The sequence below is a fragment of the Geospiza fortis genome, unplaced genomic scaffold, assembly GCF_000277835.1.
Source record: "Geospiza fortis unplaced genomic scaffold, GeoFor_1.0 scaffold163, whole genome shotgun sequence".
Classification (NCBI taxonomy): Eukaryota; Metazoa; Chordata; class Aves; order Passeriformes; family Thraupidae; genus Geospiza; species Geospiza fortis.
Genome location: NW_005054401.1, coordinates 2,671,423 through 2,698,712, shown reverse-complemented (window position 1 = coordinate 2,698,712; position 27,290 = coordinate 2,671,423). Strand labels below are relative to the sequence as shown.

The 27,290-nt window shown below is 36.8% G+C and overlaps 1 protein-coding gene across 1 annotated transcript in view; it reads left to right on the top strand.

Moving 5' to 3' along the window:
- Positions 1–27,290, top strand: part of OXCT1 (3-oxoacid CoA-transferase 1) — a 79,221-nt gene that overhangs the window by 30,691 nt on the left and 21,240 nt on the right. Inside the window, exons 7-12 of the mRNA XM_031061133.1 lie at positions 10,189–10,296; positions 12,873–12,984; positions 13,347–13,441; positions 14,106–14,154; positions 17,303–17,375; positions 18,144–18,219. Of these exons, the coding sequence (XP_030916993.1) occupies positions 10,189–10,296; positions 12,873–12,984; positions 13,347–13,441; positions 14,106–14,154; positions 17,303–17,375; positions 18,144–18,219 (513 nt within the window). The remainder of the gene's footprint in view (positions 1–10,188; positions 10,297–12,872; positions 12,985–13,346; positions 13,442–14,105; positions 14,155–17,302; positions 17,376–18,143; positions 18,220–27,290) is intronic.

The window sequence follows — 27,290 nt, the reverse complement described above, 5'->3', positions numbered from 1 at the left end:
ACGTGGTTGACTGGGAGACCAAGAATACTTCACCACTCAATGAAGGGACTAAAATTATCTGTGCAGATTACAATGAAGGCTGAAGAGCGTAATGCCTTTTCTCCTACAGTACTGAGCGATGTTAACAACCAGTTTGGCAGCTATAACAATGCCAGTCATAGAAAGTTAAAGAGCATATCAGAAAAGGATTGGAGTTGAAATTCGGGGACTACCAGTATTGTTTTGGAAAATCAGCTCCTAGAAACATTTACACACCATTGCCACAACAATTTTAGTTTCCCAAAAAGAATCCCGCTCCCAGACTTGAGTACTCTTTTGTTGGTTTTATTTCTCTTCATTGTATTTGGTTCCTTGCTTCTGTGTGTGCATGTGCTTATTAAAAACAGAGTAGAACAACAAAACATTTGTATAGCTGTGGCGCAGACCCTTTTAGAATTATTAGAAAAGTACTGGAATATAAGTAGTCCTGGGCTAGAAGGTAGTTCATATGATAGTTCTTGTCACATTTAGCTAACATGTTTCTGATTCATGGTGTGATTATTGGAGCGTCTTCTGCTGGGCTGGGAGTTTGACTTGATGATCCTAATGGGTGCTTTCCAACACAGCATATTCTGTTCTGTGACTATTCTATTCTATGATTGTCAGGGGAATAAACACCTTTGATATTTAATTTTGCAATGTGGGATTTGTGGATGTTTTTTGTTTGGATGGGTTTTTATGTTCGTTTTTTAGCTGTTGTTCTTTTATTTCCTGGTTGTTGGTTTTTTTTCCTACAATTGCTTTTCTTTTATATAGAACGTCTAATTAAATGGCTTGAGATTTGGCACTTTGTTGCTCAGGTAGTGAATATTAAGCAGTTAAAATTTGTAGCAGATCAAATTGCTGCTGACTGCTGTTCAGGTAATTTTACCTCCTTGTAATATACTGCTGGAAGATTTGAATTTGTTTTTTTTCTTTTATCTGTCTCTTATATTTTATTCCTTTAAATTATACTTTCTTGAATGTGTATCATGAGTTATCTCAGCATTCAGCTTCATAAGTTCATTGCAGATGTGAATGTATTCTTCAATGAAAAAAATTCCTTTTATCCTTGTCACATATGTTAAGAACAAATATGACATTCAATAAGAACAAGAAAAAGGAAGCTTGCAGTTGATCAGTAGATACTGCAGATTGCCAGGAAGTAAGTGTGCTGGAGATACTGATGGAAAGCCTCTGTTTGCTTCTAAAGCTAAATTTAGAGGGTTTTTCATAACATTTTATAGAAAGCCTCATAGACTGTGCATTTGAAGTATATTTCACTAACAGTACTCATGTCTTCTATCATGAGAATTTGAAAATTAAATTTAAAATACTCTAAATTTTCAGCTCCGCTTTGTGTATAAGATGTCTGAATCAATCAATGGCTTAACTGTCATTGCATTTAAAATCATGCATTATTATAGGACTGAAAATACGGGAGAGTTCTAGTCATGATTCAGGGCATTTGCAAGCATCTATCCTGGTGTCTTAAAGCATTAATTTGTTTTCTATGCTATTAACATCTCTGATGAAGATTTCTAGCATAGAATAAGATTTAACATCCAAACTGAAAATCTTGCAAAAAATTGCATTCTGACACGAAGCAAATATTTCTTTTCAGGTGATCAACATACAAGATTTGAAAAGCTGCAGCCTCATAACTATTGCTGGAGCGAAAATTTTTGAGTAATTGAATCAGTAGCTCAGATGTTAGCAGCATCCTTTTAACTCTTGCAGAATTCATCCCCTGCAAATGCTGTTGAATTACTCAGTAAAAAGGTGAATATTTAAAGAGAAGTAATGGGTTGAGATACCAAGACTGACTTGACTTAAATCATACTAATTTTTCTGCATGACAGTGGTAAAATAATGACTGCAGATGGTGGTAAAAGAATGAACAAGAACAACAGAGTAGTTTTCTCTTTCTGTGTCCTAAACAGTTTCCTAGTCTTCCTGTTTATTCTTTTTAGTTCCTCCCCAAAACATTATTAAATTCTGTTATAGAGAACTTGCATTCAGTGTGTCTGGTGTGTTGAAATGCACTGCCATTTATATTCCCGTGAATATAAACTAAGATCCTTAGTTTGCAACTTCTGATTCATCTGGGGTAAGCAATAACTAAACAAATCTTAAAGCAACTTCATGTTTGAACAGGTGTTCCTGGATTTTATTACAGAGAAATAATAATAATAATTTGTTAACCTTTGGAATAAGTCAAATGTATTTTATCAGTCTTCTTGTTGCTGAAGGAAGTGGAGAAAGGCAAAGAGTTATGGATTTGATCCCCATATGGGCCATTTACTTAAGAGTTTCATTCCATGATTCCTGTGGGTGCCTTCTGACTCAGATGATTCTGTGAAATAATCCCAGTTAGAATGGGGAAGCTATGTAGCCAGTTGGCTCTATAAGCAGTGGGATAAGGGGCATTTGTGCTCAAGACAATTTTTCACCATTTCTAGTGAAATTTGAATTTTCTTGTAAGGCTATGATAAGCAAAAATTTCCATTTTTATAGTTTGAAGGACTAATTTAAATGTTTCTGCCAGCTTCAAATAATAATAAAGTGCTTTTATAAAGTACTTTATTCTTAGGAGTTTTTTTAAATTTCCATATGTGTCTATTGCTCTCTTTTCCAGGCACCTTTTAGGAAGGATAATGATTAAGTGCAAGAAAATTTTAATTCTTCTTAGAATATGTTACTGACATTCTCTTTATATCCATATTTCTGTGGTCTGTTGAAAGTGTCTAAGCCACATCAATTGTTTTTTCCTTCAAACTTTTCCTTGAAAGGTACCCTAACTTCTTCTTCAAAACTGTGGAGAAGTTTATTTATCTTGAATATTTTGGGAGGTTGGGATATCTGCTATGATTCTGAAGGTGAAGTGGACCATACTAATTCCTTGTTGAGAAACAAAGCAGTAGCATGTCAAGTAGCTTCCAGAACTCTTTGAAAATTACCACTGTCTCAAGTGAACATCTGAAATAAGGAGAACTTATAGATGTATGCATAGAACACACCATTTTTGGATGAAGATACCTTTTTGTTACCTCTACTGAAATACCTGCAGGGCTTCTTTTTCTTACCAGAGAGAAGCAGCAACAGAATTAGCTACAAATCAGCTGCTAATGCATTGTTTTATGTTGGTATTATGTTGCTATGTATCTCCTGCTGGGCATGCCCTGGTCTGATCCTTAGTTAGAAATGTTCCTTGAATCTGAGTGGGGTTTGGTTGAACTTAAATAGATTTTAAAGTACAAAACCCACCTTCTTTGATAGTGCAATTAAATCTCTGGTTTTTTTCTTAATTTTTATTTTACTTTCCTACTTCTTACTTCAGTATTTAAATTCCACTTGGTTAATTTTTGAAAATAAAGCTTAAATTTATCTCCTGACCTTTAAGTTACATTTCTTGGAATGTGTAGGATATGAGAGTTCTTCTAGTCTCTTTTCATTTGTCATTTCTCTGATGTGAATAAGAGAATAAAATCTTTTATTGTGATTATGGTTGGGATTTTTGGGGGGCTCAATTATTCCAGGTAAAATGTGATTAATTTTAATTAAAAAGTAAGTTATTTATTTTTACCTTCTAATAAGTTCAAAGACTGTCAATCTAAAGCAATTTGAAAATAAGTAACAAAGTACAGCAATAATGTATTTAAAGCAACATATGTTTTGTTTGCAAAAATGGTAAATTATATTTCAGTACAGTTACTATTGTTAGAAGCTTTTATGTTCTGAAGTGGAAGTATTTGGGATGAGGTCAGTCCCTTATTCAGCTGAGTATGGATTAAACAGGTTCTTCTGCTATTAATTGGCCCTTAGCAAATGAAGACCATGTTCACAGATTGTGGGAGTTTTATTTGTTGTCTTCTGCCTCTTCTCCCATTATTTAATTCTATGATTAAAAAATAATTACATAATGTAATCTAAAAAACAATTTTCCAAAATTTCTATCTCCAGATGTGAGATGATTCTGTATTTATTCCACATGGATGGTTATGTTTTGTTTTGTGTTAAGAACCTAGGTATTGAATACAAATTGGGTGCTTTATCACCTCATTTCATCAAGAAAGCAAAAGTCACAAAATGTGATCACAGCCAGCAGGAAGTTACTGATGACTTATATCAGAGCAACCACAGGGTTTCGGAAAGAATCACTCCCTAGGTGTGCCTGCTGTAGGAGTCTGGTTTGATTGGTAATGCTGGGGCTGCTGGACTGCTGGATCTTAAAGTAATCTCTCATGGTTTCAATACAGGTAATTTTACCATAAAATAATAGAGTAAAATCCAAATGAGTTAATTTAAGGAGGTAAGAAAACAGCTATCTTCATTTTGACTTTTTAGTAGATACAGAATTATATAGACATATTAGTGCAAGTCATCAAACAAGCAAGCCCATCAATTTAATGGAAGAACTTCTTTGAGAAATGTCAGTATCTTCAGACTTAGAACATGTTCTTGAAAATTAAGACTATTGTGTATATTTTGTATGCTAATATGTGACTAGCTCAAAAATTTCTGAAGTGCAGTTCTATTTGTGTGGGAGAACTTCTTCAGAGACTGGTGGTTAAATTTTTCATATTCTTCCATGCATGCGCACACTTTACATATACGTAACCTTTGCAGATAATCAAGTGTGCTTCCTCTTTTCTTTGTGGTATATATCCTGGAGCTGCTGTGTGTGAAGATCTAGAGCTGGTAATTTACTGCTGTCTGTTTTCTTCTCTGCTGTCAGCAGTACAGCATGGAGGAAGATGTCAGATGCGTGCAATGGGAAGGGGACGTTGGAGAAAACAGGGAGCAGGTGCAGAGAAGTGTGAGAGGAGATTAAGCCTGAGGCAGCTACAAGTGGAGGTGGTAATTGAGGAGATTTAGAACAGAGAAAACAAATGTGAATTGAGTATATTCTAGCAGGGGCTCCTGATTTAGGAGGATCTGTAGCCACATGACGAAAAACCTGAAGACAAATGTAGGAGATTTATGTCAGTTTTGCTTTCCTAATCATCAGATACAACATACTGGCAACAGATCTCACTGTTTTTCTCTGTGGTGTTTACAGAGGATTACAGTCTACTAGAAAGAAGGAAAACATATAAAGGTACATAAGATCTTCAACAGCATGAAACAGACAAATAAACAACTGCTGTGTGCTATTTCTGTATGGCATAGAGAAGGGAGCACACAGTGAAATTACAATAGGTAATAAGAAATGTTTTTCATAATAGTTAAATTTAAGAAATGCATCAATAGAGTCTCTTGGGTTTTAAGAAAACAATTAGTTCCTGGCTCATCAGAAGCTATGAAGAAGGTGATGTATGTCCAGCCTCTGACTGAGGACATCCTGCAGCTGACACATTGCTGGCAGCTGGGAGAATATAACCAGAAGTACCACACTGCTTTTTAAGATCCTGTTGCTAAGAAGAAGGGCTATTTGGCTAAGTGGACCTGCAGTGTGACCTAGACCAGGCTCATTGTGTGGAAGATTCTCTAACAAATATGAACTTTACTGGTTTTTACTGTTCCCTGCCCTTCAGTAAGCTTATGAAAACATCTATTTGAAGTCTAATATGACCATAATGTGGTAATTGTTGATCAAGATGTGTCTTTATAAGGCTATTTGGTAGTTGCTTGATTTTAAAGTTATAAAAGTCTCTTTTTCAGTATGGATATTGACTGGCTGTCATTCCATTACTAGGATTCCATTAGTAGGATTTTGGCAGTAGAAATTTCACGGTCTGTCTGATCTTACAAAAGGAAAGAATTCAACTCAGAAGATCTTCTGTTTCATCTCTCTGCTTACAGAAATCAGTAGTAACCTGCTTTGCTTTTTTCTGTAGTTAAGAAAGTTTGTATAGTGTGTTCTTAATTTCAAGTGAACTGTTTTCAGAGTATATTTCACTGTTTTAAAATATCAAAGCTATTTGTGAAACTCAGTCTAAACAATTAATATTAACTTTTTGCCCTCTTGTTTTCATTAACCATCATGAATGGTTGATCACAGTTTCTGTGACCTTGAATGCAGACACATAAAATTTATTCTTATTGCCCCTATTATGTATTTTAAGGGTTTTTTTTAATTTCAAGATTTTATAAATGTTGCAATGCATTTTGCAGTGACATCCTGACTCTTCCAGTAGTGAGCTGATGATGTGTACTGATGAGTTTGTCTTGAGCATCTAAGTGGCTAAATTTTATTTCATTCCTCTTGTTATTTTGGACATTTAACCAACTGTAATGTTTTATTTTACTAATGTTCTGCTAGGAATGATTATTATTTCAGTTTGAAGAACTGAAATGGACTAAGATAATTAAGGTAGTCATAGAGAGATTTAATAAAGTTAGTATAAAAATAAGCTACTTAAAAATGCATAGGTTTGTTAGGCTGTGGTTCTCTCCCCATCTCTTTTTTTCTTTCATATGCACATGTTTTTGATTTTTTTTCTATAATAAGGAATTAAATTGCAGTTTTTGGTTATAGCTTAGTTTTAGGAAAACTGAGATTTAAAACCAAACCAGCTAAAAACATTTAACATATCATAAAGTACATAATTAGGCTACAGAAATAGAGAAAAGGAATATACTAGAAACAAAGGCTTTTTTATTTTTGAGTGTTTTGGCATAAATAGTTTGTCGTTGTTATTTCCTTATTAATTTTTGGTAAGGAACCATAGTTTTTATTTTTCTTACTTTGTTTACTTTTCTTACTTCCATATCTATCAAGGTTCCCCTTTTTTCTCTGTAAGCCTTCAGAAATTCTGGAATAAAACTAGAAGAATAGCTGAATTTCTCTAAGGAAAAGGAATTAAAATTGCTTTAAAAGGGAAAAGTAGATGTAAATTACAGAAGGAAATGATACTGTGAGGCGAAGGACCACTGTCTCTGTGAATGCTGATACAAAAAGGAATGGCAGAAGGCTCTTGTGAATCATAGTGGAAAACAGCTTTTATGTTCTGGGTGTACTTTTAGATAAACCAGTGTTTAGGAAGGACTGAATTCATTCATCCTCCTTCCATTGTCAGCAGTCAGAGGAGATTTGCAAGAACACTATCCCCAGGAAGAAGTCTCCAATGCTGTGAAACTTTTGAGACAATGAAAGGAATTTTGAATCAGGCATCAGAGCCTTCCCTGAAGAGGGAAGTCAGACCTCATGGTCTCTCATAGTTACTTTTTACAAAGATATAAACATTTTCTGTCTTTTTGTTCATTGATGAAATGAAGATTTAAGATGAACACATGTGATCAGGGCCATCTAAAAGGTACCAGAGGATTTTGATTTTCTAATTACAAAGAGTACAGGAGGTGGTCTGCCCTGATTAGTTCCCTCTCTGTGCTTTGCCAGTGTTGGTGTCTCTCGGGTGGGATGACACATAATGATTTTTGATGTTTACAAAGATTCTTCTGTATGTAACAAAATAAAGCCTGAGGCAGGGTGAGTACAGAGAAGAAAGAACTGAAGCATAGGTAAGATGAGAGCAGAGCAGGAGAAAAACTCACACGCATCCTTTGAATTATTAAAATGGATGTGCTCCTGCCTTTCTCTTTGAGGTTTCATCTACAGAGGTGTTACAGAGCCGACTCATAAAGAAATACGAAACCTGAAAGGGCCCAATGATGGTACTATTGAATTTGCACTATCATTCCTCTCTAGGAAGATACTGGGGCAATGCCTTGCAGTGGCCAGAGGCACTAGGGTGCTGATTCCCATAGCCATCAGATATCCTGGTGTCACTTCAGCTGGCTCAGCTTCATCTCTGGCGGTGCTGATGGCACACAGCCCATGTATGGTGCCTCATCCTCCAGTTCCCTGGGAGTGAGAGATGGAGCACTCAGACGACGTCTGTACTTCCTCTGCTTGAATTCTCCCTTTTCCATGTAAACGTGCTGATTATCTCACTTGCAGAACTGGAAGACAGTTAATTTTTCTTGTATCACATGGAAATTCTTAATTCCTTTTCAAAATTCCTCTTTACTGCTGTGGAGGTATTTGAACATATTTAATTTTAGTTACATTTGATGCTTATTCCATATAATGGTAGAACATGGAAAGGTGTTCCAGTTATCAGGGATCCTTAGGCTTATCTGAAATCCCTAGGACAAAATACAGTTTGCAGTGTTGTGTTCATTTAGGATAATGTTTGGAAATAACAGAGGAAAAGCTATCAGACTGACTGCTGTGTCTCAAGAGACAAAATACAAACCAATTAGCAGAATGGCGTGACTGATAACAAAATCCAACAATTTATTGTTGGATTAATAATTTATTCGGTGTATTCTATGGGGGGAGAAACTCAGTGTGTCAAGTTTTCTGACAGCGTAATTCTGTTTGAGTTAGTTGAATTGTGCCAAGATTTTGGTTTTTTAATCTCAACTGCTACAGCAAATAAATGTAGTTATTCTGTGAGAAAGTTCAAATCAGGAGCAATTAGTATTCCCCAGGCCTAGTTTTCCATCTGATAAGTGAAGACAAATTTAATTAGAAAGGGTGAATTTGGGAATTCTGCTGGTAGCAGATCAGCTGCTTGCCTATTGCTTCATTGGAAAGTCTTGTCTCCTCCTTCTCCTCTCTTCTGAGGATGTTCTGACAGTAGTCACTACACTAAAAGTGCAGTGTGTTTCAGCTGTGTGCTTCAGGATTTTTTAATTTTACTCTGTGTTTGACTTGGTCTCTATATTAATCTTAATATGAATGAATAAAATTAGAAACTACAAGTGAGATGGATGAAACTTTAGCATTTTTTCATGAATACCTAAACCAGAATTTTCAAGATACTGATTTGATTGGCTTTCCTTATCTTGTGGGTAAGGGCTTTCTGGATGTGGGCTCTGTTCTCCTGGAGCACTGAGGCTGGTGTTGCTGTAGCTGTTGTTGCCTTTTGCTTAGGATATTTGCCTTGCAGATTTCACAGTACATTCTTTCTGTCTCTTTAACCCAGGGTTTTTTGGGGGGATCATCTGAACCTGATTTTGTGATCATTAGTTTTTAATTTTTCTTTTCCCTCTCCTGCTTTTAGGGTGGATTGTTTGGTTTCTTTGTTTGTTTATTGTCACATTTCAAGGCACAGTAGGAAGGTAATTGTCTATCAGATCTACTATGGATTTTAGTATTGATCATATTGTCCAGTAGCTTGTCAAATTGAGTTTTAAACTCTTTAATGTTGCTTCACTGGTGACAGCTGTTCGGAGATTTAACCTTACCATACCCCAGGTCTTGTTTTGGGGTTATTAAGCTTTGGGCATTCCTAAGAGTTTAATGAATCCCTGGTGATACAGCAGTTTGGAAATTGTCTTTTGATCTTTGAGTACATTGTTATGTCCTGTGTAGTAGATTGTTGTATGTTATCTTTGTTGCTCTAACGTTACCTGTTTTCCCTGTGGGTGGATGCAACTGCAAACAATGCTAACATTAGGGTCTGTTTTGTGGCAGAGTGAGATGTGCTCTGTGTAGCCAGAATTGTTAGGGAAAGCACCAGCCATGGCTGAGAGTCTTTGCTGCAAGTATCTGTCCATAGCAGGGTCTCTAACTAGATCACCCCCAACTCAGGCCTAGAAGGAAAGAAACCCCTATTGTCTGGGCTGCTCCTGATAGGTGACATTTCAAATCTACTACAGGTGGATGAGTGTCATTTTGTGCTGAATCTCTGTTTCACTAACTATAAAGACTTCTAGATCTTCATCTTTTGTCTTCTTTCTTGCAACCCATTATTACAGTTCAAATGTTTTCTATTTTAGTTTTGAGTACACTATGGAAAACTTTTGTTTCAGCTTCTGTGTTTGTATCCTCTAAATTAATACTTCTGCTTTATATTTTTATATTTTGTTAGTAGCACATTGTTTTCCTCTGTTTGGGCAGAAATTTTTTGTAGTTACAAACAACTCTGATGTAACTGATGTACACAGTATTGTTTCTTCAAGTTGGCCATACAAATGGGCCTGTAAAATTATATATTACCTTCAATTTTTTATAAAGAAATATACTTTGAGAGAAGAGAACAGATAAGCATCTAAGTTAACATGTTTTAAAGACTATATATATTTTGTCCCATTTGTTAGTTTTCTTGACATCATTTGCTGTAAATTTAATGTTTCATTTCAAAACTTCATTGGTATTAAAACTTCTCATTGAATAATTTTTTCTAAATATTTTCCCATTTCTTTTTCACTCTGTAGGTAGAAGAAATTGTTGATATAGGAGCATTTGCCCCAGAAGACATTCATGTTCCCAAAATCTATGTTGATCGTCTGTTACAAGGAGAGAAGTTTGAGAAGAGAATTGAAGTAAGTAGCTGAGCTTCTCAGTCACAAGATATTTCAGCTTGGAGTGTATTTAACATTTGTGTGGTATTTAATCTAGCCACCAAGTCTTAGCACTGAGAAAATAGTGAGAAAGACCCATAAAGTTTTGCTAAAAACTGGACCTTAGATAGGTATTTACATAGTTAGATGGGGGCCTGAGGATTGAGCCTTCTATCTTACACCACAGACTCTCTGGTTCAGTTCCTGAATAATTTACGGCAACTGCCTGTAGCCCTGGAAGACTTTACTGCAGTTGAAAATCTAGTGGAAAATGCTACTAAATTCTCCTTCCCTCTCCCAGTTCACCTGCTATAGGTATGACAAGGGGAACAGCTAGACTAGGATCTGACTTTCTTTTCCCCTGGACAGCTTTTGATGTGGGCATGTAGGGCCAGCCTCAGTCCCTTTTGTGCTGTACATTGAATTATGTTATGTTGCAAAGGTCCTGCAAACCTTTGTTCCCTTTTCTTTTATCAGGAACTTTTCTAACTGGTGGTCTTTCTGGTCTGAATAAAAGATGTCAATAGCTGTTCAAAATGCTGCAATAATACTCCACCACTGAAAACACCCAATAAAATTGTGATTATGTAATTGTTTTTTGTTGTTTCTGTGACTTTGCCACACTCAGGCTATGTCCCTATATTCATTTTGGTGATGTGACAATGCTTTTAATGTGCAGTTGAAAATTCTTTATTTCTTCTGTGTCTCCATAGTCTGGAGGTGGGAATTGTTCATCAGATAAGCTGGTAGAAGGGAAGATATATGACACAAGGAGAAAAAATCTGTAAGAAAAAAAGTGCAGAAAGGAATTTTAATAATTAAACTTCTGTTATTAAAATCAAAGCACAAAGTCCTAGCTAGGAAATCGTACAAGGCCTTTTCTCTGAGCATTCTCTTTTGTGAATGCTAAGGTTAAGAAGCTCTTTTTTTAATTCTGTCTGTTCATTCTGCAAAAGCATACTGCATGTTGTTGAGTAATTGACTGCAAATAGATGTGTCAAACCTTTTTTTTTTCCCTCTGGTTGTGTTGGGTCAGATTGCAATTAATGGCCTGTTTCTTCTTCTGAATGGCTGCATTATCTCCTAGAAAAGCTTTTTACCTTTTATGACAGAAATAATTTTTCATTTATTAAACATTGCTTCTGCTGCATCTTGGCTGCGTAAGTGAATATCTATTTAGTCAATACCTACTGAATACCTGGTGAATACCTACCTAGTCATCTGCCCCCTTCCCTAAATGCTTCGGAAAAAAAAGGGGGGCAGGGGTGAGGGAGAAAGCTACTACAAACTGCCAAGCAAAATTGTAACAGAGATTAATTTTTATTATGAAATTTTGTAATTCTGGCAGTGGCAACTCTCACTAGGTATAGGAAGGAAATGGCAGATTTATTTACTTTTCTGTTAAATTTTATAAATCAACTGGCCGTACGCAGAAAAGCAGTGGGTATGGTAAGAGGTGAGAGAAGATGAAGAATATAAAAAATAAAGAAATAAAGAGAAGATAGTCTGTCATAATTCATACTGGCTTTAAATAGCAGTTCCTGGCTAATATGGCTTAGAAGTGGTCTCACTAGCACCAGCTATAATTTCTACCCAGCCTTCTCTTTGCTGTATAGAAACCCTCTGTAATTGTTCCTACTTTATCAATCCCCAAGCTAAGCAATTCTAGGGAAAATAGCTGAGGCATAAAAAGGAAGGTGATGGGAAATTCAAAAGGATTTATTTATTGACTGTTTCTGGCTGCTTAAGGAGAAAGTGACTCTGCAGAAGTTCTTTTGTGATGATGAAAAATAACAGGATAATTTTTTCTAATGTGTTAATTGTAGCCTGAAGTAGAAGATAGGAAGACATATGGGGGTGCCGGACATGATGTTTCCCAGATGAATTTTATACGCATTGGAGAGATGTGCAAAGAACATAATCTATGTAGACAGTAATTTAAAAGAAGGATGTTACGAACTTCTTAAATGTCATGGCATTTTCACCTGCATGTGATTTACAAAACATGAACTTAAGATGAGAAAATACTAGGAAACAAATTCATGGGGTGTGCAAGATTATAGAGAGTTGTGTTTGAAAATTTTGCTCCCCAGTATCTTTAGATGAATGGCATTTGTCTATTTCATCCTTATAAATCTAGAACAGCTCATTGGATTGAATGAATGCAGAAAGAGAGCAGTATTTGTATTTTTGGCTGACATTTTACGAATCTATTTAGGTATCTCTGGGGTAATGAATCTGAGACTTGCTAGTATTTGCACTAGTGCTTGGTGCCTTCTTCACCACTTCTCTATGTATCAGGCTTGGCAATACAGACAAAGAAATGATATTTTGCTCTAAGGCTGTCACTGGCAATATTTGATGACTCCATTGGCTTAGCTAAGCTTGAATGCATAAAATAAAAGGTTGGAGTTTTTTTGGAGTTTTTTGTAGAAGATGAATAAATAACTTTATTCTTAGACCAAGTAACTCAGGGCAATCACAAATCAAGCTTTTATGTCTTAAGAAGCAAGAATCTGGGTTCTAATCTTTACTTATGATTACTTCTTATTTTGCAGCGCTTATCAATCCGAAAGCCTGAAGACTCAACAGCCAAACAAAAAAAAGGAGACAATGTGAGGGAGAGGATCATCAAACGGGCTGCATTAGAGTTCGAAGATGGCATGTATGGTATCCTTCAGCTGTTCTGTAGGTTGAAGTGATTGCTGACTAGAAAAAGAAACTCATCTGGTTTGTTTAGAACAGGTTGATTAACATGCTCATTGTCTTTACTGGACGCTGAGGTGCTCTCATTTTATAAATACCCAATTGAAATAGAAGTTGCACGTTGATATTTTTATCATATATAGGATTTGACAGAATGCAATTAGACAGTCTAAATGGCAAAATAATTCATCACAAATATGAGGTATTTAAGTGAAAACAAAAGTGCTTGTGAGGGGAACAGTTCCAATCTACTCATAGTATAGTAGTCGTTTTTTAAAATTTACTAGTTTGCGATAAGTATTTCTGCCTTAACCACCTTTTTTCAGCTAATCTGGGTATTGGAATCCCACTGTTGGCCAGTAACTTCATCAGTCCAGACATAACTGTTCACTTACAGAGTGAAAATGGAGTCCTGGGTTTGGTAAGAATATATCTTGGGCAGTTATTATAGTGTTTTTATTTTGCTGTGGCTGGGTTTTATTTCCTGTGCACCTCCAACTTGATTATGATATTGCTAAAAATATATATGCTATATTATGTCATCATAAAACTCTCACTCTGCTGCAGAGAAGTTTTCTAAGAAATGCTCATTTTATGATTATCCTATTTTGCTAAGGATGTCCTTAAGTTTCTGGGCTCAAACCATCAGGAATTTGCAAGACTAAGCATTGTAAACCTTAGCAAACATAATTTTAAATAAAGCTTAAAGTGAATATTATTTTTACTGTCGTATAGCTTTATGAAGTTGCAGTTATGACCTTTTTTTGAAAAATGTCTGTCACTTTGATTAAGAGCAAAAAGAAACCCAAATCAAACAAACCTCTCACTTCATGATTGTTTTGTAATTCTAACATTCTTGAACAATAAGTCCAAAGGACCTGATATGTTACTTGATATAAACTGTGGCTTGTAATGTCAGGATGTTTTTCTGATAAAAAATAGAATTCTGATTTAAAAAGATTAAAAAATGCATGTCTGCCATGATGTGGTTTTGGTAATAAGCACTGTAAATAATATGGCAATTATTAATTGTATTTTAGAGATATTTTATTATAAAGCTTGACATACATCTGTATTGTTGTCAGGGTCCTTATCCACTTGAAAATGAAGTAGATCCAGATCTGATTAATGCAGGTAAATATTTTAATTAAATTTAATTAATGGAAAATGAATAACCATGTTAATTTAAAATTTTTCTTTTGATACAGTATTTGAAGCTAGAGACCTGTTTTATTTGATGATAAATATTAATGCATTTGTCTTCTTTTAAGTGATAGTCTTCTTTGGGGAGAGACTGTCTTCCAGGCCCATCAGTAAATGGTAAATCATCCTTTTTAGGAGTGAGATTGTTTTGAGCAGCCTGTAAGGGAATATGGGTTTGTTTTCCTGCTACTTTTCCTTGAGTCTTCTAGAAAATGGGTTTCAATGATTTATGCTTGGGACATGTTTTAAAACATCCTATGTATAATGGCTTGGTTTATTCCCAGCCAGGAATATAACTCATTTGCATTCAGAGAGGGAGTGGTAGCCAAGACAGTGGGAAGGAGCTGCCCAGCTGGCATCTGGCACACCGGGGCACTGCTGTGGGCAGCTGCTTTTGCCACTTTTAGCGGGCAATGGCAATTCTCACGTACTGTTGTTGCCCAGCTGCTTTAGGGCATTTCGCCTCAGAAGATGCTATTCAATATAAAAATGTAAGTTTCTTATTATTTAGTGCTCCCATCTGATTTCTGTTTTTTTCATGGAAAAGTTGTGCCTGTGTACATTTTCTATCTCCATGTAAAAATACACTTAAATATTGCATTGTGACAAACAGAAATAGACCTTGTGACTTTGTTATTGATATTCATGGTATTGGTGATAGACCTGACATTTTAGACTTTTTTTTTTCATATGGAAAAGATACACATTTAATATTTTTTATTCAAATATACACATGCATACATACAAATACATGTATGGGTGTCTACATATGTATTTATACAGAGAGTACTTTTCTCAATGGCTGTTAGCAAGTACAATTAAACTCTGAGAAGTCAAAGAAGATAGAGCACTGACATAAAATAATTTTAATTTAATATCAGTCCAGCAATTGTTCACTGACTTGAAACATTTGCTGCTTGGCTCAGCTAAATGATGCTTATCATAGCACTAGGTAATTGCCTCTGTTACTATATTTTAAATGTGGAGTTATTTGAGGCCATTTTCTGGTTTGAAATAAAAAATTATTTAAGAAATTGAGTCCAGCATTTCACCAGTATATATGTAATTGTTTCAGGAACTACATGAAGGAATATGTCAGAGGATTCACTGGAAGAAATAAAATACTTAGAAGAAAAAAATACTATGAGTGAAATTATATGCATGCATATTAGAACTTAAGTTTTAATATGGGTGTGTATGAAAATGAACATATTAACAGAGTGATAGTGAAAAAAATATCCAAGAACTTTATAAATTCTCTGAAAAAATTGTGCTTTAACATGGAAATTGAGATGCTCTTGAATTGTTATTTATAGTTGATAAATAATTTTTAAGAGTCAGTCTGGAAGACATGAAGCTAACGTAACAGGTCAGAATGCAACAAGAAAATTAGATGATTGTACTATTGTTAATTTGATGTTAAGCAGCTTCACATGTCCCTCTAAAGCTGCAGTAAACAGGACATGGGATAGACAAACATCAGACGTACCACCAATATAATTATTTCTATAATTGCTGAAACATTCACATGGTTGGATTAAGACCGTTCTAGGTGCTTTCCAATCAAATTTGTAAAACCATGTGAACAAACCAGAAGCTGAATGGCAGAGAAATAGAAATTAATCTTGTTCTCATTCATTAACTGGAATGATCCCTCAGCCCCAAAGTCCAGTTTCAAGTTTTTAGACCATATACCTGTTTTGGGTTTTTGCCAAATTTCTCTCTGCAAATGTAATTGTATTGCTCTGAAATATGTGTGGGTTTTTCTGTTTGTTCCATTTTTTTAATGTCTCACATGAAGGATATCTTGACTGCAACTGAAAGGTAGACTGCTGTATTATGGCAGAAATATTTTAAAGTACTGACCTCCTGAGAGCATTTTAAGAAGTGGGTAATGTGGTGCTCTTTTTGCATTATTCTGTGGTCCTAAGCCTGTGTGTCTTTCTTCTCATCATTACCTTGTTGCTTTATCTCGGGCTTCTCTCTCCATGTCTTTTCTCTGTCACTGCTTTGGGTAGATGTCCTGCAGGGAAAGATAATTCAGGCTGTCTCAGCAGGTCTGAGTGTTAGCATGGTGAATTCTTGAGAAGGGTGCAAGACCACTTGTATGACCTTAATTCTATACTATTCTATTTAATTTCCATACAAAGGGCATAAAATACATCTCAGATGAGTTCAATAATTAAGGCATATATCTTAGATCTCTAATTTAAGTTTTATGCACAGTTTCTTTCCCTTTTCCCATTCTCTTAGTTAATCTCATTGTCTTTTTTCCTCTGTTCTCTGGAAACTCTCTGTTTCATGATGCATCATTCCTCTTCGCCTTTGGTGTTACAGTATGTCACATCTTGCTAAAATATTTTGGTTTGTTTTTTTTTTTCTCTCAAGTTTATCATGCTTCTTTTATAATTTCATCTTCATCTGTGTTTCTTCTGCCTTATCAGAGGCACTCTTTGTAAATGTTCGTTGCTTAGACTCATTCAAAGATCAGGCAGAAGAGGAAGAAAAGGGCCCTGAACAGAGTCAAAATAAGAAACTTCCAGGTGTGCTCCATTGCTTGCATCAAGCATTGTTCAGAGCACAGTACAGAACACAGAAGCACATTTTCTTGTGCCCTTTAAAAACGCAAGAATAGACTAGACATGTAACTTATTTTTTTGTATTTTTCATCGTTAGCACTATAAACTGTTCAATCTGATCTGCTTGCTTTTCTTTGCAGCCTCTCTGTGTCCTGAAGGGTTTATCTTCCTCTGTTTCAAAAGACAGTTACTTCTCACTTTTTCTATGAATGGAGCAGAAAGCTAAAGTCCATAGATATTTCCTACATTTTGGTGTTCCTGGTGCTTGCCTGGAACTGCTGGTGGTCAAACAGCAGGCAAGCCCATCATCAGAAACTCTAACAAACTGCTTCACAATTCATAGGATTGATTAGGTTTACATGGGATGTCGTAAGTGTAATCAGGCTGTAGCTGTACTGAATCCAAAGGAATTTGATAGAAACCTCTTATTTCTTGGTAAATAGCTGTGACCTCATTTGTCAAAGAAACAAAATGCATACTGTATCTTGTTTCTTTTACAGGTAAGGAGACAGTCACTGTTCTTCCAGGTTCTTCCTATTTCTCTAGCGATGAATCATTTGCAATGATAAGAGGGTATGTAACAACACAAACTCTGATCTTTTTGAAAGAGGGAAAGAATAAACTGCATCAGTGGCAGACCTCACAAGTATTTCTTCCAGATGTGGTTAGCATTTAGCAACCTGTAAAATTATCATGGACTTAATCAGTTATGGTTTACAGAGGGTTAAATCTAGCTATTGGAAGTAAAAAAACACTGCACTAATAGGTACCATGGTGATGTTTGTGCCTACCACCACCTGGCCATCTATAAACACATTTATAATGACATTTTAACAACTATTTTTTGGTCATTTCCAAGTATCTAATCTGTACTTGCACTCAGTGTATTTTCTTTGCTCAGCTTGCAGTTGTGATCCTCATTCCACCTCCTTAATGGAAATTCAACGTCTGCACCTGTTTTTTGTTTGTTTTTTGGAAAGGAGTTTGGATGCAAACAAACACTAAATCCTAATGGCTCTGAAAAGATAATGGGTGCATGTAAATACATTAAGGAGTGCAGTAAAAAGTACGAGTTCAGAGATGATTGGCTGCACATGCAATTAACCAAACCAGACAAAAGTAGGAACATTTCTGAGACTCAGTAGGCATAAAGAGAGACATTTGCATCAGTGATACATCTAGGGGGAAAAAAAACTCCAACTACGTGTGTGAGAAACAGTTGCTACATTTGTCATATGCCACCATTTTAAAATTGATGTAATGAGCATGAACAAAAGCTTGTTAAGATTTGTGGGCTGTTACTTGAACATGATATGCTAATTACACACTTTCTGTTACCAGAGGCCATGTTGATTTGACAATGCTTGGAGCTATGCAGGTGTCTAAGTACGGTGACCTGGCCAACTGGATGATTCCTGTAAGTAGGTTTTTGAACTACTGGCAGTGTACTGTGTTTAATATAACATAAATGTAGCTGAGGACCAGGCAAAGGAGAAAAGGGCAGAAGTAGAATGGGAGTTGTGAAGCTAAAAGTAGTAAAATAGAGGATACGTGTATTTTTCTTGCATACTGCTGGCATCAAGCAATCCATTATCAGAAGTCAGCCCTCTAAAATTATGCTTGTGCATTGTGAAAAGCAAAGCATTATTTATGCAAGTCTTTTTTCTGCCTTTTATATCCATGCCTTTCAAATGTCTCTTTTTTTTGGCTGAGGACTGATGCCTTCTCTTGACAGTGATGACTCTTGTATGGTTGTTCCTGGAGCAGTAAGTTGGAGGAAGGTGTAAACCAGGATGTAGTTCATTATAAAATTATAAAAAGAGGCTGCATTATTTTTCTGTATTTCTGTCAAAAGATTGTAGCATTGCCCTTTCAAATACATTAAGGAAAAAGCAATAATACTGTATTTAGCCAAACAGACCTTCAGGTTTCAATGATAGAAATATAAGCTAATTCCAGCATTATTTAAGCAGTGGATAACATTAAGTCATTCTTTGAACTTTATGTTCAAGCATTAAACATTAGTGACTTTCATACTGTTGACAAGTTTGATATTTTCAATGGCTTTCAATATGGTACTTTCAGATACAGTATGTATCAGAGATGTCTAGAAGCAAACTTCCTTATTAGCCTTGTTTAAAGTAATGAGACATATTTCTATTGGGAAACTGAAAGATGATTAGAGGTGGACAAAAACCCAAATGAATGTCCTTGTCTCTTGGAGAAGCATTAGTTGAACCCAGAAGTTTGTGAGCAGACCTTTGAGCGTGGAAGTCATGGAGCAGTGGCTGGAGCACAAGGTGCTTTTATTGAGAGGGGATGGTGTCTGACATGGGAGCCATACAAGCAGATGTGGGAGAAAGGGTTATGTGAAGGGCTAGTCCAGCTGTCTGTGTGACTAATTGTGGGGACTGAGAAGGGTGATGGCTAGGCTGAAATGAGCCTTTCAAGATCTAAACTATCAAAAGATGAAGACAGCATTTTGTACTGATAAAAAGATTCATTTACACATGCATTTCTTGAAACATTGAAGCTAAGATTGATCCTTCTCTAAATGGTGCAGATTTACAGGTTCTTCCCTCTGCTTTATGTTCTCTAAAAGATAGTGATTTTAGTTTTGCATTCATATGTATCAAAAAGATTATTTTTTATATCTGGTATTGCTTATCTTATCTATGAAGTTGCCTCTCAGTTCTGTCCAACCCCAAATTTATTAATAACAGGTATGTTTTCAAAACAGGAAAGTATAAAGTGCAACTTTCAAGGCTGTTTGACTTTTTGTTACCTTTGAGATGTACCTTGTTATTATATACTACAGCATACATCAGATGGATCGTCGTGACTTTTTGCTGTTGTCATTTTCCACTCCTACTGATCTTTGGCTGTTTGGAAATTTACTCTGCAGTGAGCTGTATTTACTTGTGAGTAAATATGCCAATGACACTTCATAAATCCAACCAGGAGCCTTTCCAAGCAGCAGTAATTTCTCTTTGGTTACTTTTATGGAGATCTGTTGGATGGATGATTCTTAATCTACTTTATTGATGTGTTACTGCTATTCTACAGTACAGATTTTAAAAATGGGATTAACCAGCCCATCGATATACAGGTCTCCCTGGTTTTCCTGTAAATAAGATGATATATTATTGTCAGTTAAATTTAATTATGGGTAAGATGTGTTTCTTTTTTAGTCACAAGATCTGTGTGTGGATGATACAAAGATTGACTTTGCTGAAAACTCATAGTGTAAGGAAACTTCAAGCTCTATTTTGTTCTAACATTTTTCACTTTTCATTTCGTTTTGGTTAAATACTTCTTATACACTGTAGTTTTGGATTCTTGTATTGATGATATTTGCCATTGTTTCAGAGGCAAGTAATAGCTTTATATGTTTGGAACAAGTACCATTATGAAGCAGTCCTTTCTGTCCCATAAGAGCTTGATAACACTTGAGGCCTAGTGTGTGCATGTGTGTGTGTGTACGTGCACTTACTATTAGGAACTGAGCTGAGGAAGTCTCATTGCAGTAATTATAGCCTTTTCTTTGCTTTTATCTGCTGACTTTTAATGGAGAGAAAAATCCCCTGAGTAAAGGAAGAAGAGGGTGTGAATATTTTAAGCACATGCAGTAAACAATGCTGTTTGCTTAGGCAGAAGTTACTACCTAAATACTGGCATTGATTGGTAATTTTATTCCATTAAGCACTACTACTTAATGGCTTTTCATCTTCCTCGCTTTGGTATTTCTCCAACTAACAAGAGGGTTTCTGAGGAGGGAAAGGAGAAGGAGGCAAATTTCTGTGAATCCCCTGGGAACAGAATGCATCTGTGAGAAGTTGGCCAAGAGAGTTTGAAGACAAACACGGAGGTCATGGTCATGGAGTAGGTCAGATAGGCCAGAACAGATAACCCATGGCTGCTGGTTGCTACTGGATGGAGCCACCTTTCATTACACAAGTGCAGGACACTTGTAGCCTATCTGTGTGTCTCAGTTAATATTGGAAATTGCCTCCAGCAGGGCAGCTTCCCAGCATTTACAGAGCAGCAGCATTAGTGGTCTCACATGTGGTTTTAAAAGCTGTGGGATTGACTGCATGTATCCCTGCATGTACTTGCTTCATTTCAGTTCCTTTCAACTAGTGTCTTCTTGAAACCCTAAGAACAGAAGGATTTATGAAACAGTTTCTGCTGCCCTTCTGCAAGGGCCAAGTTTACTACAAAGTACTTCAGCTGCAGCTTGCACAGAGTAGTGCTTTATTTTCCCCATCCTTCCTAAGAGAACACAGGTAACTGTGATTATTGTTGTGACATGTTATCAGAGACTGGGAATAGGTCAAAACAGAACCCCAGAACTTCTGCCATGTTCCTCTCTGACACCAAGGCTTCTTTCTTTTTAATATGCATTTCTGAACAACCCATAACATTAAACACCCCTAATGTGACTACTGATACAGCTGACACACTGTAGCAGCAGAAAAAGTATTGAAGCAGTAGTGGAGGATCCCTGCAACCAGAAGTTGATGAATCTGAAAGCACAAAATGGATTAAATGTCCATGACATCAGATTTCACTAGGCAGAAACTTCTTGCAGGGTAAAAAGCTAACTATGCAAGTAAATCATTAATGAGAAGGTAGCATACTCAGCAGGACTACAAGGATGTCATGAGGTTATGTAGGGAGAGTAGCAGAAGAGCCAAAGTCCAACTTAATTTGGCTGCTGCCACGGAAGACAGTAAATAGTGCTTCTATAAATACATTGATAACAAAAGGAGGGATAAGGAAGTTGTCCATCCTTCTTTTGGAGGCAGGGGGAAACATAGTGACAAAAGACATGGAAAAGGCTAAAGTACCTAATATCTTCTTTGCCCTAGTCTTTTATGGTCAGACCAATTGTTCCCAGGTACTGGGCACTCTGAGCCAGAAAACAAAGGATGTGGAGCAGTATAAAGCCTCCACACTTTGGAGGAGCTGGTCACTGACCTGCCACACTACTTGGACACACACAGTTGTATGGGACCAGATGGGAGCCATCCCAAGGTACTGAGGGAACTGATGAATGTGCTCACTGAGACTTTCCATCATTTTCCAGCAGTCTTGGTTAACCTGGGAGGTACCGGGTGACTGGAGGTTTGTAGGTGTGATGGCTGTCTACAGAAGAAGGATCCAGGGAATTGCAGGTCTGTCAGCAAAGGTCAGCAACACCGACCTTCCCTGTCAGTGTTAGGGAAGGTCATGGAATAGATCATCCTAAGTGCCATCACGCAGGGCATACAGGACAACCAGGGCATCAGATAGATGGGTTTGGGAAAGGCAGTTTCTGCTTGAGAACCTGATCTTCTTTCATGACAGGGTGTCCAGCTTAGTGAATGGTGGAAAGGCTGTGTATGTCGTCTAGCTGGACTTCAGTAAAGCTTTTGACATAATTTCTGACAACGTGCTTCTAGACAAACTGGCTGCTCAGGGCTTGGATGGGGGGACACTTGGCTGGGTAAAGAACTGTGGGTGGCTGGGCCAATGGAGTGGTGCTGAAAGGAGTTACATCCATCAGGGGCTGGTCACTGCTAGAGTTCATTGTACTGACCAGCTCTGATTAATATCTTTATTGATGATCTGGATGAGGGCATTGAGTGCACCCTCAGTCAGTTTGCAGATGACACCAAGTTGAGTGAGATTGTTGTTCTGGTGGAGGGCAGGAAGGCTCTGCAGAGGGATCTGGACAGGCTGCGTTGATGGATGAAGCCAACGGTGTGAGGTTCAACAAGGCCAAGTGCCAGGTCCTGCCCTTGGGTCACAACAGCCCCAGGCAGTGCCACAGGCTGGGGCAGAGTGGCTGCAAAGCTGCCCAGTTTTGGAGGGACTTTGTGGTGCTGGAGCATGTCCACAAAAGAGCAACAAAACTGGTAAAGGGTCTGGAGCACAAGGCTTGTGATGGGCAGCTGAGGGAGCTGTTTAGCCTGGAGAAAAGGAGGCTCAGGGAACATCTTACTGGTCTCTGCAATTCCCTGAAAGGAGGTTGTAGCTAGGTAGGGTCAGCCCCTTCTCCCAGCAACTGATAGTACAAGACAAAACAGCCTCAAGGTTTTTCAGGGCAGTTTTAGACTGAATATTAGGAATGCTTTCCTCACCAAAAAGGTTGTCAAACATTGGACCAGATTCTCCAGGGAAGTGGTGGAGTCAGCGTCCCTGGAGGTATTTGGAAGATGTGTAGATATAGCACTTAGTACTCACCATCAAAGAGGATTGAGGAGTGGTTAATAGACTGGACTTGAGTAAATTCACAAGGGCAGACAGAATACATCCAAAGGTGCAAAAGAAGCTGGCTGTTTCCTAAGGCAGCAGGCTCAAAGCCTAGTGTCCACAAATTAACAAGCAGCCTCAGAGATGATACAGGACCTAACACTATTTAGCATCCCTATTCTCTACAAACAATATAAGTCAGGAAAACAAACTTTAGCTTTGTATATTCTTCAACTGGAAAATTCAAAATTAATTTTTAGATTTCTAAGGTGGTGCAGTTAGCCAGCACTAAGAGAAGAAGAGAGTGATGTAATTTGTGCAGGGGGTGAAGTTTGGATACATAAATCTGTAAGATTCTTTGGGGAAAAAATCCTTAAATTTTAGATTCAGCGGCCTGAGATTTTAATGCTCTAATTTGGACTAGCCAAACGTAAGGGATTAAAACATTAAGAATTAAATAAAATTACAAAAAAATTCTAAGCTTTATCAAAGAAGATTATCTGAAAAGAAGAAATGAGGAAATCCATTCAAATTCAATAATAAATCCTTTAATTTACAGTCTGTAGAGGTTAGTATAACATAAGACATTAGGAATATAATTTTATATGTTATTGGTAGCTTTTCTACAGAGCTTCAAAGTACATATTTTGCACAGTTTTGGACACTCAGACCTCATTAGTAAATACGTTTTTTAATGTGAAGGTAAATTGGCAGAGACCAGTCAGCTCTGTGTCTGCATGAGGGTTTTTTGGTTTTATTTTTCCCTCTAGCTATTTGTAGTGGCAAACCTGGAAATGGAGGTCTCCACACCAAGAGTTTTTCTTATATAAAATTTTCATTTTTAATGCTGGAAGAAAGAACACCTATCCCTGATTGCATCCCTGACTGCCTGAGAGCGCTGTAGGTCTTCTCTGAGGAGCCCTACTGCAGCCTGTTCATCACTTTGCTTGGGTAGAAATGCCTTGCATAAGGCATATTTTCATTTTGAATCCAAACACATTGTCTAGTTACTCTCCTAGTTCTCCTAGTATACCTGTGGCATTGAATGCATTAAACTCAGTGTTTTGTTTCAAGATGTACAGCATTGCAAGTATTTTACCTAGTAATTATGAAATGTGTGAAGGACTAAAAATGGGCTAAAATCTGTATGAATAGAAAATATGCAGATTAAATATGCTTAATGACTGTTTTCTTTTAGCATTAATACCAAGTTTCTCTCAGTAATAATACTATCAAGTTGTCTGATGTCTAGGACATGAGTAGGGCTACATCAGTATTTCAACAGAGGAGAGGGATGGGACTTTCAGTTAGCCAGAGACTTCTTGGAAATCTGCTTTTCAATGGGACATTGGTTTGGTATCAGGGTGTATTAGGTTTTTGCAGACACACATCTTGAAATTACACCTACAGTAATATACCAGTTTACTGCTTATCTCCCAACAAACATGTGCCTGAAAGCCCTGCAGAACCTTTGCAACACAAAATTATCACTATTGCTAAAGTCCTGCAGCCAAAGAAGAGAAACAGAGTGTATTGTGTTGGCTCTACTCCTTCCACTTTTTTGATGGCTTTTTCTATCAATTTTCTTCATGCTTATTTCTCTTCAGACGTTATAGAAGGAATGTAGGAGCTCCCTATTGGTATTTTATTCATACTCCTAAATTTTCAGTGTGGGAAGTGGCAGCTCTGCTTTCTGGATAATGAGAGTAGCTGAAGAAATTCTGCCTGTCTCAAAAATACAAGCATATGTCAAAGGACTTCTGATCTGTGGGTTAGTGGTGAGAACTGTTACTATGATAGGGAGCCATCACTTTCAAGTGAGACTAGTATTATGCTGGCAGTTAAATTTAATTATTGCATGCTATGCTATGTGTTTTGGAAATGGTATGCAAAGGTAAATGGACAGCTTAATTGTCCCATTACTGTGAAATAACATTCATCACTGTAAAGCAAATCCATTTCAATGAAGCATGTCACAGACTGTTTTGCATTGCTCCTGAGATGCAGTTTCTCAGCGTATTCATTTGAGTTTTACTCTGTCATTCAAATCTGTTACCAATGGTTATTTCAAGTTAGGTTTAGGGGAGAATAAAGGAATTAAATCTGCCCAACTTTCTTCGCATGTGTTTCATGCAGCCCTAATTTTCTGATTATGGAAAATAAAAATAAATAAAATATAAATATAATTAGTGCACGTATTTGTGTATGTTAAATCTTAGGGTAGAGTTATTATTACATTTTGCCTAGAAAAAGAAGTCATTCAAAAACTTATACTCCATTCTTTCAGAAATTAGACTTACTTTTTGATTTTATTTTTCACTATGTGTTTATTTGTGTGCTAGGACATACCTGATTAACATTCTTCAAAACCAGGCTATTTCTTGTATGGTGAAACTATACAACTACGGTTTTTTTAGTATCTTAAAAAAAATACATTTACCCTGTTGTGCATGTAGAGTGTGCTTCATTTTGTTGTATTCTGCCAGTATCAACTTATTGTTATGTTGTTGCATTACCCACTCTTCTGAATGAAAAATCCTGTTAATGACTTCCCACTTTTTTTTTTTTTTCCTCAGAGTAAGATCTAATCTAGCTGTCCTAGTTGACAGTGTAATTACAATAATTCTGTGAGAGGGACATATGTAAGGACATAAAATCAGTGTAAAATAGAACAAGGAAATATAGTTCAGAATGCTTGAGCTTTATCCATCTTTTTTTCATACAGTCTTCATCCAGTCTTTTTCACTGGAAAAATGGAAAGTGAGATCTGGAAGAGTTGTGACTTTCATTTTAGAATCAACTACAAATATACCTGTCCTTTAAATACAGGACAGGACTGTTACCAAGGGGCAAAGGAGACATCTACATTTTTATGAAGTTAGAGTAGATTTATGCATCTGTATTTTTTTAACATTACCTTCTGATTGTTTTGTGGTTTTTTTCCTAAAACAAAATTTTGAGCTAATACGCGCTTTCTGAAACCAACAAGGTGTAACCCCACAACTGATGAGATCGTTGGGTATGGATCTGATGACCTCCTTTGCTGTGCTGTTTGATGCTGACACATCAGTGCTGGCAGACAGTGTCTATACAGAGAGGGAGACCTGTGTGACTGATGTGTGTTAGCAGTGCTGCAGAGAGGGGCAGAGCAGAGATCTTTGGAGGGGCCTTCAGTTTATCCTTTTGACTGCATCATTGCCACAATTGATGGTTGTGATGACAGTACCATGTATCCACTGCATTACCTTAGCTTTTGTTTTTCTCTGTGAATCTCATACTGTTCCAGTTGCTCTGAATTTTAGTGTCTGTCCTTGGCATGATACAATAATTTCCTTTGATAATGACACCTTCCATAGCTATTTTGCTTTCATATCTGACACCTCGTCTGTGTCTATGGCCAGGAGAGACAATGCTGACATCTTTGCTCTTTCCTCCTAGGCATCTTGTTCACAGTCTTCAGGGGGATGCCTGAAAATTGAGGTTAAATGGGAAGCTTGCAGTTTAAACTAGAAGCACTTGTTATCTTCTGTTAGACTTTTTGAAACAGCAGTTTGACTAACTTTGAGCATAGTGTGAGGTATGGGTACTCTTTTATCTAATGGAAGGAAAGAGAAATTTCATACTGAATGTTACTTGTTAATACAGTATTGGGGCAGTTGGAAACATGGGCAAGGACTCTTAGGAGGGAAGTGGCTTGATTCCTTTCCAAGCAAGGGTACATTCTTACCTTGCCTGTGCTTTGATATTCAGTTTTGAATGGAATTATTCAAGATGCATTTACCATGGAATGCATTCAAGATACATTTAATAAGTTTTCATTGTTTCTTGAATTCATCATTAGCATCTGCTCTGCTGTACTGTTGATGCAATACCTGTTCATCTCAAAAGATCACATTATTTTAACTTAAGCAAACAGTTCAGGTGTATTTTTTATACAATGTTGGGAGCAGTTATAAATTCAGTTACAGAAGAAAAGTCCTGCCCCCTGGGAATGTAGAGGAAGGTTTTAAGGCACCAGTGTGGATTCAAGACCTTAAGAATATTAGAAAGCTCCTGAATTTTTCTCTTTTTTCTCATCTAGCTCTTCCTCAGCTGTTTATCTGCTTGGATTTTCTAAAAATTGTTTCCTGCTTGTTGTAGCACCTTTCTAACTTGCTTGAAATACCATTTAGGCAAAATTTCACATTCTCTTGAAAAATATCTTCATTATATGGCCCACATTGGAGTACTCACAAGTTTCCACTGGAATGC